General features: G+C 39.6%; 1 protein-coding gene across 6 annotated transcripts in view; it reads right to left on the bottom strand.

The window, feature by feature from the left end:
- TRDN (triadin) overlaps positions 1–16550 on the bottom strand; it is a 175665-nt gene that overhangs the window by 76144 nt on the left and 82971 nt on the right. For all 6 annotated transcript variants that reach the window (XM_079970771.1, XM_079970773.1, XM_079970768.1 and 3 more), the window contains one exon: positions 4817–4882. In XM_079970771.1, the coding sequence (XP_079826897.1) occupies positions 4817–4882 (66 nt within the window). The remainder of the gene's footprint in view (positions 1–4816; positions 4883–16550) is intronic.

Below are 16550 nucleotides of genomic sequence, written 5' to 3'. Positions count from 1 at the left end.
GGGACTTTGCCTGTACAATTTGTTTTTAAACTGCACAGGCCAAAATGGGTCACCTGACTTCACTGTGATGCCAGGTAGACAACCCTACTGACCTGACAGAATTGGCCCAAGTGGGAATGTGGGGGATATGTCTCTGGCCTGCCAACCAGACCCTTTCTCCACCCCTGATGTAGATATTGTTTGCATGCGGACATGCTCCTCACTGCGTCTCAGCTCTCTCCGATTTATTATATGTAAAAATAGGGCATAATATGCACACGTACTGCTCATGTCACACAAAAATAGTTTACTAGAATCCAAGCTCTGTATGTATCTCTGTACTAGTTTTTTTAGAATGAATTGCCCTGCATGATATGCACTATCGTTTCAATTCTTGTTAGCAATGAGGTAAGGGAAATTGCTGCAAATGTGAGCAGTACAATTATCCTGATATTTTACAAGTCCAACACTTGCAATAGTATGATTATATATGCATGTATCATCTCTCTCTTTTTCTTTTTTAAAAAATCCCCTAAACTTATGAAATAACTATTTTAAAACTACAGAAATATTAAGGCAATCTGTGAGCCTTTTAATGTAATTGTTAATGCTTTGAAATGGAAATTTCCCAATACATGCCATAAAAATATATAAAAATATAAAATCAATCACTTTGATTTGCAAGAGAGAAAAAACTGTAGAATGACAAATGCTTGAAACAGCTATTGTTTGCTGTCATAGAACAACAGTCTTAGAGAATTGTATAAAGAAGCATGTTTTATATATATAATAAGCTTTGTCACACACATGCATAGACACACACACACCACACAAATAACTGAAACAGTAAGCGACAAGACTGCTGTTCAGTAATGATACAATAGTTAACATATCATTCAATTTCAGACATTTCATTTGATTTTTATTCTTCAAGGGACTGTAGATTGATTGACCGAGAGCATGAACAGCAGAGTTTTTATTCTCCATTCTGTATTACAAATCCACTTTGTGTTAGGCAACTGAGTCCCAGGGAGGTTTAAAAGTGTGCACTAAAAAAATATACTGGCAAACGGAGTGCAAATGTCCTATAATATGCCAGTTGTCTTAGCTCAGGGATAAGCAAATCTAGGCTCAGGAGTCAAATATACTCCTCCAAACCTCTCTTATTTTTCCTTCAGGGCTTCTGCTAGGGCCACATTCCTCACCAGCCCAGCTTTGCACCCTCCTTGGATATTTTGCCTGGCTGGAATATGTCCTTAAACTCAGATAAAACCCCTTACTTGCCAAAATGTGGGATAGAGAGGGGTGTGGGAGTATGTGTAGAAATTGCCTGCTGCATGAAGAGGGGGAAACTTGAAACTTTTCAGTGACAGTCCTGTATTACGTGTGTAGCTCCCACCTCAATGAGCTCAAAGTCAGAAATGCTCTATTTTCCATGAAGAAAACTGTCATTTATCTCTCCTCTATTTTGTTGCTTTTTTTAACCTACAATTTTGTATGTCAGTTCAGCAAACTGTTTCGTTAATGCTCGCTTTCAAAGAAATAATTATCCTTCCATTTTTAATCATTATTTTGTTCATCTTTGCTCGGAGCTTTTCAAATGCAAAGTGTCACTCTTGTTCCAGAGAATACTAAATTTATCTTTCTTGGTCTCTAGAATTATTACTTAGTGCTCCATAATTCCAGACTATGCCCACATAGACTATCCATATGATCCACATTTCTTTCTCAAACTGAAATGCTGGACTACAGCCCCAGACAACCAGCTCTACGCAACATGCTGTTTCTTTATGTCAAATTTTGTAAGGAGCTCATTTATTGCCTTCTTTTGGCTCTCCATTCTTGAATAAATCCCAATGACTTCTGATAACTGAGTTTTCTACAAGGCGCATGCCTCGTTCACCATTACTGCAGCTGCATGCATTAAGTAGCTAAAACGATTGCATACAGCCACCACTGATATGAAACATACATTGTTCATTCAATAATGGCTAAAACTCCTCAAGAAGATGCAGAAGTCATAATTCTCAAGAATAGAAACTAAATATTAATTTCATTACTTTTAAAACTTAAAGTAGTGATTACATCTTAAGACAATGTATATTTACTATTATGACAAACAGGTTGAAACAGCAGAATTCAGTTCCTAAAGGATATGGATTTGCTAATAAGCAGAGGAGGAGCATAACTGTTGCATCCACCAAAAACAATAAGAAAAAAAATCTGCTTAACACCAGACATTGTAAGGTTCAAACTGGGGATCAAGGATTGGTTTTTTCCCTTGCTCTAGCCATAGGACAGTCTGTGAGAGGAACTTGCTTTTTAATTAGATAGATAGATAGATAGATAGATAGATAGAGTATGTGTATAGATAGATAAATGATCCTTTAAAACATGCTGATCTTTACAAGAAAAGCAGTCTGCTTTCATTTTCATTTTTAATGAATATTTTATACTATTACGAAAACCAAGATTTTTTTTTTATTAAGTGGTATATAAATCTTCCTAAATAATATTTAAAAAATCAGAAGGGGAGATTTTCACAATGCTTCAACAAAACTTTATTACATTTTCCTCTTGCCCATCTTTCAAAGAGCACAGGGTAGAGTATATGATGTGTGTCTCGCACACTCATACCCTGTGGCCATTTTACCCTGAGAGGTTTAGGCATATTGCTGCTGTGTAGGCTGCAAAATGAAGCCTTGAAACATGAAAGAGAATTGAGTAGCTTCACAGATATTACACAAAATTTAAAGGGAAATTGTAGGCTGAAAAGATGAGGGAGATAACAGATGGAGTATTGTATTCAGTTCTGAAGAGCACAGTTCAAAAAAGAACATTATTGACAAGTTGGAAGAACTATGAGGATAATAAAAGTTTTAGAAGACAAATCACATCAGGAAACCCTGAAAGAGCTTGGTATGTTAGCTTAGAGAAAAAGAAGATTAAGAGGGAATATGTTGCTAGTTTTAAAATATTGCCAAGAAAGGAGAACTGTTTTTCACTCTACCCACTGTGGACAGGAGAGAAATGGATTCAAATTAAAATGCGACAGATTCCAGTGAAGCATTAGGAAACGTTTCTAGCTACAAGGATGATTCGGCAAAAGAATAAACTTCTTTAAAAGTTACAGAATCTTTTTCTTTGGGGGGGGCAGTTTCAATACAAATTTGAACAGGGTTGTCAGGGCTTGCTATTTAGTTATGGCATGGGACACCTCTATTTCAGAACACATGTTATTATCGTCCAGGCAGAGCCTATTATTTCTTTCCTGAAAGGGCACACTGAACAACTGCTTTCTGACTCAGGGAAATGGGCCTTTGTACTACATACAAATCCCTTCACTTCACAAAGGGTGACTATACTGTGCTCACAACATTGCCATAGTTATTATGAAGGGTAAAATATAATTGCAAAAAAAAATGCTCTTAAAATACGCTGCTGTCCTCCCCTCATCAGTAAAAATCTTTGAAGACACCTGCTGTCCAAAGGCCTACGTAGTCCAACATCCTGTTTCTCAAATTAGTCAATCAAGTACCTCTGGGAATCTCATTAAACAGGACATGTTGACAATAGCCACAACCTAAATGTGGATCCTGGGTGTGAAAAGGTTGAAGACACATACAGGCTGCCTTCATGTAGAAAACAGTTCTATGACAGACCTTCAGTGAGAGAATTGTATAAAGTCAGACACAAGGCCAGCCTGTTTTACAGTTAACCTATGAAGCAGCAAATGGTGACTGTTTTCAGACTGAATCCAATTGAATCTATACTGTCCTCCTATTCACAGAAGCCTCTTTGATCCAGCAGAAGCTTCTGTTAATGGAAGGGGGAAATGAGTGGATTTTTGAAAATTCACCCTTTCTCCTGTAGCCCCCTGTTTCACCTTCCAGAGAGTTTCCCAACCCTCTAGAATAGATCTGGTGGTGGCAGCACAAGGAATTGCAGAAAGAAGAGGGGAATAATCGCCTTCCACAAGGGGTAGTGTTGGATACAGCTCCTAAAACTGCCGAGAAAAATAATGTATTGATTGAAAAATATAGATGCTTAGAGTCAAGTGTAATTACCAGTAAGTGGCGCAAAAACTGCTAAAAAAAGTAAATATTCAAGGCTGTTAATCTGCAGCATGAAGTCTAAAGCAATAGTCTTAAGGATGCAGTAGCAAAATGAGTGAAGATCTACTTATATAACTTGAACCTGTTTAAAATGCACTAAAGTTATTGGGTTGTTATCAATACTGTGTGAGCAGAAAGCAGATTGTGCAAGGGTTAAGGCAATTGGAAGAGCCCTGCTGGAGCAGAAGAAGGCCTTTCTAAGTCAAGCATTTGCTTCTCAAACCTGATGCCTGGGGGAAGCCCACAACAGGGTGCTAGCACAGTAGCACTCTCCTGCTCATGATGCTACTCAAAAGCACAATGTCTTCGATCCCAGACGTAATATAGCCATCATGACTAGCTGCCATTTTCATTCCTGTCTCAGCTCCCTGTACTCCCCATGAAAAGTCATCCCAGAGTGGTGGAGCAGGAGAGGCAGGCAAACATTGTGGACTGTGTCATCTGAGGAATCCACCTGAAATTAGGTGGGAATCCTGCCCTACTTGCTCAGGGTTCACGATTTTGAGGTGTTCCACTGCAACCTTCAAGACATAGCCCACAATGTTCAGTAGAACCCCCTAAACAGCCAGAGAGACTTTATGGGAAATTCATTCATTGTGTGAGCTTCATTTCTGCTCACACAACATTGGATACAGTTCGTAAGTCTGGCCTCAGTAAAAGCAGGGTTAGGCTTCCCCATAAGAATCTACGAGTAATTTTTTAAGAACAGAAACTGAACTTGCCTTCAACAGCGGGGATTGCAGGTGTCATTGCTGGGGTTTGTGGAAACCAAAGGTGAGGAGGCGGCCCTGCACATAAGACAGGAATGAAAGAGCATTGATAAACAAAAAACAACAACATTATTTTCAATGTAGTGCCTACTTAAGCACGCATGGAACACACTTTCTTTTTAACAGTCTCTGAGCAGCCTGGACTCTCTTCTGAATTGTTTGTGTTTATTACTAAATACCTGTCAGCAGTGGAATGGAATGGCAGAACAAACAAAACTCATCAGGTCTGTCTTTTAGATTGCTAAGCAAGAAATTACAGAAGTTAAGTAAAAGAGCAGAAACTTATTTTTTGAATTATTTGCCATTCAATATTTATTCAGGACTAAAGAACACAAAAGATCTTTAGAAAAAATAAAATAAATTATTAGGTTTTACATTTTAGTATTCAACACATTTATCAAATAAACAAAGAAGATAGAATAGATAGAAGATAGAAATTAAAACAAAACCCCACCCCGTGACTTCCCTCAACTCCCCCTTCTGGTTACTTTGTTACTTCTGCTTGATTTCCCCCCCCCCTTGTTTTTCATCTTTTAATTGCACACTCTTATATTCTTATTATTTTTAAACCAAATTTTCTTCAAATTACATCTTACATTTAATAATTTTTTATATTATTATCTCTTAACTTTTACTCTTGTTTTCTTAATTGTAAGTGTTTATTTAAACCCTTCTCTGAGTAAAGAACACAAAAGATCAATATAATAAAAAGCTTTCACATTCATGCCTCCAGTACACTTTCTTCTGTTTTTAACATAAAGGGCCAGTCTCATTACTTTTAAAAATGTAATAGTTGTTTCCTATTATGTATACTGTTCTGCCTAGAACTATAGCGCTATGACGATTTAATGGGCTGCTATGTTATGTTCAGATGGTGTGTTCCTCTCAGGACAGCTTTTTACATCACATAGAAAGAAGAAGGAACATGAATGAGTCCCACTTCCATTTATCACACTTATGAAATAATATGCAATGGAGAAAACAATGTATTTCCCACAGGTGTCCGTGCATCATTGGATCATTGTACAGCATGGTGGAATCTACACAAATATTTTTAAAAAATGCTGTTAAAATGCTTTTTTGAAAAACGTTTTGAAAAGTATATTGAATTTGGCATAGCTCAGTGTCGCCATCTAGTTTTATTTGTAGCTGTATAGCTGAATCCTATGTCAGCCTGCCCCAATCTAGTGCTTTCAATATGTTATTGGACTCCAGTTCCTATAACCTCTGACCTTTGGCCCTGCTGGTGGGGGTGATGGGATGGTTGGGGGTGATGTTCAGGTGTTTGCCCGAACATGTGAACTGTATCTGTGGACTCAGGATGGGCACCTACACAAAAGCCCCACCCTAATTTCCCTGCATGCACCATGCGCCATGCTCAGTTCCCAGCCTTCTTGTGCTGAGCATGGGTCTTTTACTTGTTTTTGCTTGAACATGAGTTGAACTCTCCACAAAAGCCGGGTCTCCTGTTGCACAGCATTCTAGTCATGTTCAAGTGAGCTTGAGTAGAAGCCCTCTGTAGACCTTCACGGCTCAACAAGGTCAGGGGGTGAAAGGTGTGTCTGATGGGTGTGAGAATTTAGCAGTGGAGCTTAAGTATGTGCCCCTCCCTCCTTCCACTTATCCTTTGGGGCTTAAATAAAACAAAACTGGAAGTAACAGCTTCTTTCAGAACAGCAATCCATGGGACTAGAATATTCTTGCTCTCTGTTAGTAAATAGCTCCGTCCATGCTTAGAGGGTAAATACAATTAAAAAGTCGATTCTTCACCATCCCACCAGCCCCAATTACATTTGAGATGTGTTGGCAGTCAGTTTGGCAATAAATAGTTCCTGCACCTGTTGGATTTGGTCTCATGCATCTTTCTACGATATGGTACCCCCTTACTCCTTTTGTATTTTCTTTTCGAAACAGATATATTACCCTTTAGCAATATTTTCATAAATATTGAAAACAGGTGCCACTCACAAAAGGAATAGTAATACTTATGACCCAAACACCATGGTGCAATATGGATGCAGAGCTAGGACACTTTTATAGCAGAGATTTCTGCAGGGACTTAGAGTAGCAAAGTAGAAAGTTTCAGAAGCTTTGCTTCTATCATCACATAACAATATTTTTTAATGCCCACATTTGTGGGAAAATTTTTATAAATATACATTATCAACTTTCGTTCTGGTATCCCAGCCTTCAGAGCAGATAATGAATGAACAAAGGTGTGCTTTATATATTTTGAAAATAGATCTGACAGTTGATCTAGGGTTTAATCTGAAATTCCTAATGCTATCCTGAACACACACCAAGGCAATCCTATACACACTTACCTGAAGAAAAGAGTTTGGATTTGATATCCCACTTTATCACTACCCGAAGGAGTCTCAAAGCGGCTAACATTCTCCTTTCCCTTCCTCCCCCACAACAAACACTCTGTGAGGTGAGTGAGGCTGAGAGACTTCAGAGAAGTGTGACTAGCCCAAGGTCACCCAGCAGCTGCATGTGGAGGAGCGGAGACGCGAACCTGGTTCCCCAGATTACGAGACTACCGCTCTTAACCACTGCACCACACTGGGAGTAAGTCCCACTGAACTCAGCAGAGCTTTCATGTGAATAGAATCTATAGGATTGCACTGTTTAATTCAATAGCTCAATCTTCAAGAGAAATATGGCAAGGTAACCTATTTTACTTTTTTCCTGGGCTTTTTTCTGCAGAATTTGAGTTGAGATTTGAACTGTAGAATTATATCCTAAAGGAGTATACCAAACTTCACCCTCATTCAAGGCAGATGTTTAATTACAACCAATTTAGCACACGGAAACCCAAAACACAGAGCTGGAGGAAGGATGCTTATTTAAACCTGAAATACAGAATTATGGGAATAATTGTAGCCAATTTCATTCTAATATCCTAATGTTCAGCGGAGCTATCACATTATCATCAAACCCAACAGAATGCAGATTGGGCCAATAGTTATAATACCACACTTTGCTTGGTGCATACTCCCCAAAACCATGCAAATTCATGCGTGCATTTGCCTAAAATGCAAAACATGCAATTCATTTAAAAATGTTATATCCAAATTTATTTTAAAAGCATGTATGTATCCATTTTGGTGAATAAAGCTCCTACATGAGTTTTTTATTTCTGCTAATAACGGGGAAAGGCTGCATAGCTCAAGGGGAGAACACATGCTTTGCATGCAAAAGATCCAAAATTCAATCCCTGCCAGCTCCAGCTGCTGCCAATCAGTGTAGACAGTAGTAATCTAGAGGGACCAATGGCCCTACTAGGTGGAAGGCAGCTTCTTATGTTCCTGTGTAATCAGAATACTATGTTCACTGGAGAATTCTAGAAGCTAATGAACCTCCCACACTTTTATACTTTGGAAAATTGCATGGAAGCTTGCAGGCGTTGCTTGGTAAGACATTGCCACAAACATCACAAACATTACAACTATAATATATATATATATTAAAGTTATTTATTAATTTATATACAGCTTACACGCCAGAATGGCTTCTAAGTGTTTTACAACAATAAAATCAATTATAAAATACATACATAATTTATATACACAACCAAACAGTTCTATCCAAACAGCAACACATAATGAATTAAAATACAAACAAAACAAGGTAGTTAAAAATGTATAGCAACTAAAATGGTTTAGAACAAACAAACAAAAAATAGCTGGTGGGATGCCAATGCTGATGGCACCTCTTGTATTTCAGCAGAGAGGTCATTCTGCAATACTGATGCCACCAGTGGAAAACCCACCTCTGTGTTACTAAAAAGCAATCATCATCAGGCCATAGCAAAACTCAGAACTTTGTTGTTGTCATCCAACTTTGCCACGGAGAGCTGCCTAAACCCATTCTAGAGACACATGTCTCACATCAGAATACTTCTGAATACAATTCATGAGGAATTTTGACCCATGACTTCCCAGCTATTGCCCAAATCTTAAAAACAAGACTGGAAGGCTTTGAAAGCTAATGGTGAGTACATCAGAAGCAATTATTTGCACACATGAATTATTTGCTATAGGGAAGACTAATGATGTCACCACCAAAACCTAATTACCTGCTTCAGAATACAAACCAAACAGTATTCTGCACCATGCATTCTGCCATCAGCTGATCATACACCCCCAATTAGCTGCATTTTAGGCCCTTATGCAAAAGCTCTGATGTTTTACTCTGAAACGATCCGAGATTACTGCAACATGAAGTGAAGTAGGTATGTGTAGACTGGTTTTTCTTGCCCAAATTCTTGTTGATTACTGTGAACTGCTTGCCTGGACCACCTGACCAATTCTTATATTACATGAGTATTTTTCGTTTCAGTCAAATGCATTTAGCTGTTTTCGCTATTTCTACTATTGTTGTACCCAATCCAGATCTAGAACCCTCTTTTATTCCTGTTTGTTTTGGGAATTAGGGTGGTGCTTAAATTGCTAGGCATCATACTTGACAGTGTGCAGATATGGCACCATCCATGTGTACCAAAAATACATGCTAGGAGAGAACTGTAGGAAAATAGACAAGTTCTCTCATGCCTGCATACCCCAAAAGCTAAATGCTCACTGAGGAAGCCAGTTCCAAAAGGAGTTGATGCATTGCTACATAAAACTCCTCAGACATTTCTTATAATCAGACACCTCATCCAACATGGTTCTTTCAAAGGAGGCAGATTACGTATTCAGCTGCAAATCACTGAATGTTCAGTAATCAAGTGTGAAGATATCAAGTGGACTATGAGCAAGTGTGAACCATTCTGAGGACAGGTGAGGACAGGTGAGCAGAGATCTCTTGTGACTTTCAGGAAAAGTTTTAATAAAGAAATTGAGCTAAAGGTTTTTTTGTGCGTTTTTTTTAAAAAATAGTTTGATAAAAATTATTTAAAGCCCAGTTAGTTTGCCCATTGTCATGCAAAGGAAATGTGATAAATTACACAATCAGAATAAAATTTTTGTGGAAGATGATAAAGGGCTGATGCTCAGGAGGTTGAGTAAGCCAGTAATGAAACAAGATGGCTGATCATTAAACTGCCACAGACTTCCCCAGAAGAGGACATGGTCTAGCACCTACAGGTGTTTGCTTTAGGGCCTGAGTATATAAAAAAATTAAAACAGAAAAGAACTTCAACTTGGCAGATGAAAAAAGACCCCTGGGTCAAAATGTTTCTTTTGAAATGGCCCTCTTCTATCCTGATAAAAGGCCTATCTTATGTTTCCATGTGTTATTAAATGCCTCTCTATTCACTTTGATGAGGAGACACAGAATAGAAGAGCTGAATTAATATTTTATCCATTCTTTTGATTAAATATGTTAAAGGGGGTATCCTAAGTCAATTTGCCCTCCCCTGAATAGGTTCAAAGCACAGTTTTAAATTACCTCACAGCCATACTGAGAACTGAGAAAGTGGAATACAAATATCATTACAGTCCATGTCTAAATGGTCCTTGACATTTATGCCATGCTGTATATAAGAAAAGGCTGACCACCCGCCACTAGTAACCCTGCTGTTAATAATATTGCAGTCAATCAGATGTTTATTGGAAAAATAAGTGGTGGTCACTCATATTATAGCAGGACCTTGTGGAAAACATATCCATTTAGAGCCTTTGTAATTTTCAACCATGTTGAAAGATTTGAAACCCTTTGGGTAATATCCCTAAGTCATACTCATAGCAGACCCATTGACTAACCACCTGATAACTCTTGCTACTTAACTCGGCACTGAAGCATAATTTTTGTTCTGTTATTCCTATCCTGCCTAATTTGCCTTGCATAATTAAAACTTAACCATTACAGCCCATCTTCAAAGCTAATGTCAACAGCGGCTGGTCCTAATCTGCTAAAGCAGGAAACACCATCAGAGCACTCCCAACCATATGTCAGGAGTGCTCTGATGGTGTTTCCTGCTTGGCAGGGGGTTGGACTCGATGGCCCTTGTGGTCTCTTCCAACTCTATGATTCTATGAAATACACCAAGCCTGAACCTACTAGCCATGATTGTCCAAGACTTGCAAAGCTAAAAAAAAATCACTCTAAAGAGAGGCTGTGCCTAAGAGGAGTTTCAGAAATCACCCACCTAGGTAAAAGGCTGCTTACCTCTGGGAGTTGTCATTTTTAGGGCTTCCTCAGAAAACTACCTTCCCTTCAGAGAAAGATATTATAATTATAATTATATAATTATATAATAATTATAATTATAGTAACCTTTTATGTTCATTTCTAAATTGTTTGCACTGATTAATGCCTTTATCTCTCAATAAAAATATCATTTTTGGAATAACTCTGCAAGCTCAAATCTAACCCCACATGGCTACATCTTCGGGTAACGATAATGATCTTCAGAAGACCATATACACTGAGAATGCAGAAAGAAACCCAGCAACCCAAGTACACCTTCTTTAGTGGTCTTTCCAAGATGTCCACCTTGAGGATAGGAAGCACAATTTAGGGGTACTGGTTGCAGCTAATTACCTCTTTGGCATATTTCACAAATGGAGGTCTTAGAACCTACAAAATCCAGTAAAACAGGGGCATTCAAATCCTCCTTCATGGTCAGGTATGTGACAGGAGTAATCAAAGGTAAATCTAAGGCTTTGTACCCAGCCAAAAGGTGAATGCTGCTGATGTTGTCAATGTATACAAAACACACATGGGGGCGGGGGACGTACTTTGAAGGGAAGATAAGAAACCCATTCTTTGGTGTTGTTTGTTAGTGATGAACTAACTATCCAAGCAGAAAGAGCAGACAGGCAGTGCTGAGAAACATAGCTGGGTGGATGGCGTGTAGAAAGAAAAGAGCAGAAGACCAATAATATACTCCTGTTTCATGAATTCCAACAGATGGAAGGCCTATTCCTGAAGAGGATACAATGACTGAAGAGAGGAGCTGGATTAGAACTGATACATGGAAAGTTAAGGCCTGGTAGAAGCCAAACCAAAGAGGGTACTCAAGTTTATCACCATGCTTTCTCAATGCATCATCTCAGTGCAATGGAACGAGGATACATTTGCAGATACTTTCTCCAAGAACATGAAGAATAAATGAATAAAGTTAACAGCCATCCACAATTTTGCTGATACAGGGAAGGCTTTCCCACCAAACTGCTAATACTTCTTAGTCTAGCTTCTCAGCTGACACCACACATTTTAATTTAAATAATGGCAAGTCATAAGTTTCTGACTAACTTTGTATCACAAAATCTCAGCTTCTAACTATTACGCAGTGTATTCTCGTGGCTTAAAAGTGGAGTGGTGGGTGAAAAACAAGGAACTCATAATTATGGCTATCTTTAGGAGGCTCAGAGTAGATACAACTCCCATTGCAACCAACTGTTCTGTGCAGCTCAGAACCAAGCACTTAATTAAAAAGATTATTGCTGATATTACAATATCACAACCTCTAATGTTCCATGAGGTCAATGTATCCTGGGGATGCTGCAATAGGGCTGGTAAGCTCAGCTATAACAAGCAGCAATGCAATTAATCATTTAAACGTTTATAATCTGGTACACTTGCTATCTACCAGGGAGCACGCAAGCATGCTAATAGGATGACCCCTGCCTCCAGTATGAGGTATTAGATATTGACCATCAAAATATTCAGTATGTTTTGCTTGAATTTTTAAAAAAGAAAATATTTGAGCCACTGGTGGAGGAAGAGGAGTGCAGAGGGAGCTCACTGCCCCCGGCAGCACGATTCTGGCAGGATGCCATCGTGGCTGCACCCCCCGCCCGTGCTGGTCACCCCGCCCCTGCAGGCATCGCGCCCCGCCCCCAGGACGTGTGCCAGCCCCGCCCCCACCTGCTCTCCACCCCCCCGGTGCCAGAGCATGAAGCTCCGCCACTGATTTGAGCCCAACCTTTCAGAAAATTCCAGGCAGATTCTGGAAAAAAAGAATGGAGTACCATCCACTTCCTAAACAGCAGGAGACAGGAATAAAGCATGATTGTGGACAAGTGAACACAGAGATATATTTAAAAAACGCTTTATACCAAAGCAGACCCTTGGCTAATCTAGCTTTCTATTGCCTATTCAGACTGACAGTGGCTATTCAAGGACTCAAACGCCTTTCTTAACCTTGCTATATGAGAGCCTTTAAGCTGAGCCCTGAGCCCTTGGACCTTCTGCATGCAGACTCTATGCCACGTAAACACATTAACATGCTTTATACCAAATCAGACCATTGGTCTATTTAGCCCACTATGATGTACTGGTGCTCTCTAAGGTTTCAGGTAGAAACATTTTCCAGTCCATTTTTTTTTTTTAAGTGAAGATCCAGTCACTTTAAAGTGAAGCACCTAGGTCCTTAGTGCAAAACCTGCACTCTTCTCTTGGGCTATTTGCGCTGATCTAGAGTTAGATTGGGGCATTTATATTCTGAATAATTATATTAATATATTTTACTATAGGGAAGAAAGTTGTAAAGCATATTTAGAATGAGAAGATGAACATAAATGCATTTCATATACAGTATTGTTCCCAGTTGTGAGCTAATCTCTTCAGATAATGATTGCTGATGGATACATTTTTCAGATGTATTTTCTGAATGGTGCACATAATATGTCATTTATTATTGTGCACTGCAGCCTTCTAGAATTTCTGATTGCAGTTTACAGGATCAATTAGGCACTACTTGACACAAAGTTTTTGCTCTGGTGTGAACTGTCAGCTTCACTAAGCAAATATAAATGAAGCTACCACGAAAGACCAAACTATTTTAAGTCATAAACCAACGAGGGCAGGTGTACACAATGAAGACAAACTTTAAAAGAGGAAAGCATTGTTTTGAAGAAGAGACATAAGTTGAGACAATTGCTCGCGACACTATTTCTGGAGCTAATGTGAAGCAGCAGTGGTGAGAATTTCTATATAGCTAGAAAATATTCCATGAATCCTAACAAGATGGATTTAATATGACAAGAAGATGTCATTTGATTCCCTGGGATTCCTTTCTCTTTGTCCCCTCTGCACTCCAGTGGCCTTCTTTGCTGCCAGAAGAGCCCTAATAAGCAGCACTCTTCATCATGCTCACACTGCTCAAAAACGACAAGAGCCTATGTGCAAAAAGACAGCATCTTTTTATGCAGTTGCCAATACTAGCTAATGGCAAGTTCACTAAACTGAAAAGAAAACACAGTGAGCAGGACTTCATTTTCAGGACTAAGCTATAAAAGCCAGGGCTGCTTAACTGGGGTACAATTTATTGAGGTCATCATCAGCATCATGATCCCATCCTTCCTTCATTGAGCTCTGCAAGCATGCCTGGATCTTCCCCATTCCATCCTCACAGCAGCCCCATGGTGTAGATCAGGTTGAGTGACAGTGGCTAGCCCTTGCCACCCAGTGAGAGTCATGGCTGAACAGGGTTTGGATCACAGGCCACTCTAGTTCTAGTCCAGCACTGCAACCACTATACAACACTGGCAAGTGGTAGGAGAAAATCACACACACACTTCTGTTTCGGATCACATATCCTTCTTTCTATAAGGAGCATATATATCTGTTGACAACTCACTGGTTCTGCAGACTGAGCAACTATTGTTAGAAACATGCATACATTTGGAGCTTGCTTCAGGCATTCACTTGCAAACTTGTGAAGGGGCTTTGCAGGGAACCTGTGGGACTAGCTCCACTCAGCCAGTGATGCCACACCTGCCAGCAATACTCCTGAGCCAACACGTGATTTTCTGAATTTGAAGGAGAGCACCTTCATTACTTGCAGGGTTTCCAACACTGGGATGGGAAGCTTGTTGGGCAGCCTTGAAAGATGGTGCTGGAGGACATCTATGTGATGCCCTGAACACTGGCCTATGTGGTTCCAAGCGGTTCCAACTTGCCCCCCTGCTATTTAATATGAAGGAGTGTTTCCACCCCCATCGTTCAACCCGGACACTGAGGTCCAGTGCCGATGGCCTTCTGGCAGTTCCCTCCCTGCAAGAAGTAAAGTTACAGAGAACAAGGCAGAGGGCCTTCTTGGTAGTGGTGCCCACCCTGTGGAATGCCCTCCCACCAGATGTCAAGGAAATAAACAACTATCTGATGTTTAGAAGACATCTGAAGGCAGCCCTGTTTAGGGAAGTTTTTAATGTTTGATATTTTACTGTATTTTTAACCTTCTGTTGGAAGCCGCCCAGAGTGGCTGGGGAAACCTAGCCAGATGGGCGGGGTAGAAATAAATCATCATCATCCACATGAAATTACTGGGGGAAATCATTCAGGGATATAGAGTTCAATGCCATCAATATCTGAGTGACATTCTTTGTCTCTCTCTCCTTTTCATCTTTCTCTAGGGAGGCGGCTGAGGTGCCAAACCAACGTCAAACTGAGCAGATGCAACAAACTGATGCTTAACCCTGACAAGGAAGCTTATCCAATAGAGCTGATCCAGACATGGGGGTTCAATCTTTGTTAGATGGGGTAAGGAAATGTAGGTTCATATTTGGGAGGTTTCTTGGATCCAACCCTGACCCTGGATGATAATTTATTTATTTTTGTACCCCACTCATCTGACTGGGTTTCCCCAGCTACTCTGGGTGGCTTCCAACAGAAGATACAAAAATGCAACAGAATGTCACACATTAAAAGCTTCCCAAAATACTAATAAAGTAAGAAGAAGAAGAAGAAGAAGAAGAAGAAGAAGAAGAAGAAGAAGAATTTGTTTGTTTCCACAGGATCAGAAGTGCCTTAACCTAAGTGAGGCTAGTATGATAACTGTGACTTTTGAAAACTGCCGTTTTGGCCAGAACAGCATGTGTTACATCACCCTGGACTACTGTAAAAATGGACCTATGTAGGCTACATAGGAAAAGTATTTGGAAATGACAATTAGTCCAGAACACTGCCTGGGTTGTTATATTTAAAAATAAATAATAGTGGGCCACAGATAGTAATAATAATAATTTTAATAATAATTTATTATTTATACCCCGCCCATCTGGCTGAGTTTCCCCAGCCACTCTGGGCACCTAAGCCCTTTATAGAAATAACTGCACTGGGTTCTAGTGGCTTCATTTTCATTTGGAAGCAGAACATTTGAGGAAATCCTATTTCCATACCAGCTCTGCCCCCCCCCCGCTATTCTATTTATCATAGTTCCTTTTGTGTGCATCTGCATTCCCAGATGTATGCTTAGCTGAGACCAGAAAGAAGGTCTATTTAGTGACTGCACCCAGACTTTCCACCAGATAACTAAAACCTAGGTAGGAGAAACAGCAAAGAGTCTTGTGGCTCCTTAAAACTATTTTTAAAGGCATAAGGTCTTGTTGGTTTCATCCCATGCATGAAGTGAAGTATTAATTGGCAGCTATATTTAGGAAGGCTTTGGGGATGTTAACAGTTTAAGATTCTGAACTGATTTGTGTTTTAACTTGCTACACTGGGGATGTTTTTATCTCAAGAGGATGTCTATTCACACTAATGGCTACCTTTTATCTTGTTTGTACTCTGCTGCTTTTTGTAATTTTGTTCTTCACTTACTACTGTCAGCAGCCTTGAGAGGTGGGCTATAAATGTTTCAAACAAAGAAATCTTTGTCAAAGAAGATCTACAGTGCAGGGCGTAATATACAGAGATGTTTCTTTGCCCAAGCTCCACTGAACTGAACAGGCGCTGGGTGTAGTTCTGCTACATTTCAATGGGGTTTGCGCAGAAGTACTTCCTGACAAATTGT

Source organism: Podarcis cretensis (genome assembly GCF_951804945.1).
Source record: "Podarcis cretensis genome assembly, chromosome: 3".
Lineage (NCBI taxonomy): Eukaryota > Metazoa > Chordata > Lepidosauria > Squamata > Lacertidae > Podarcis > Podarcis cretensis.
This window is presented reverse-complemented; position numbering and strand designations above follow the sequence as displayed.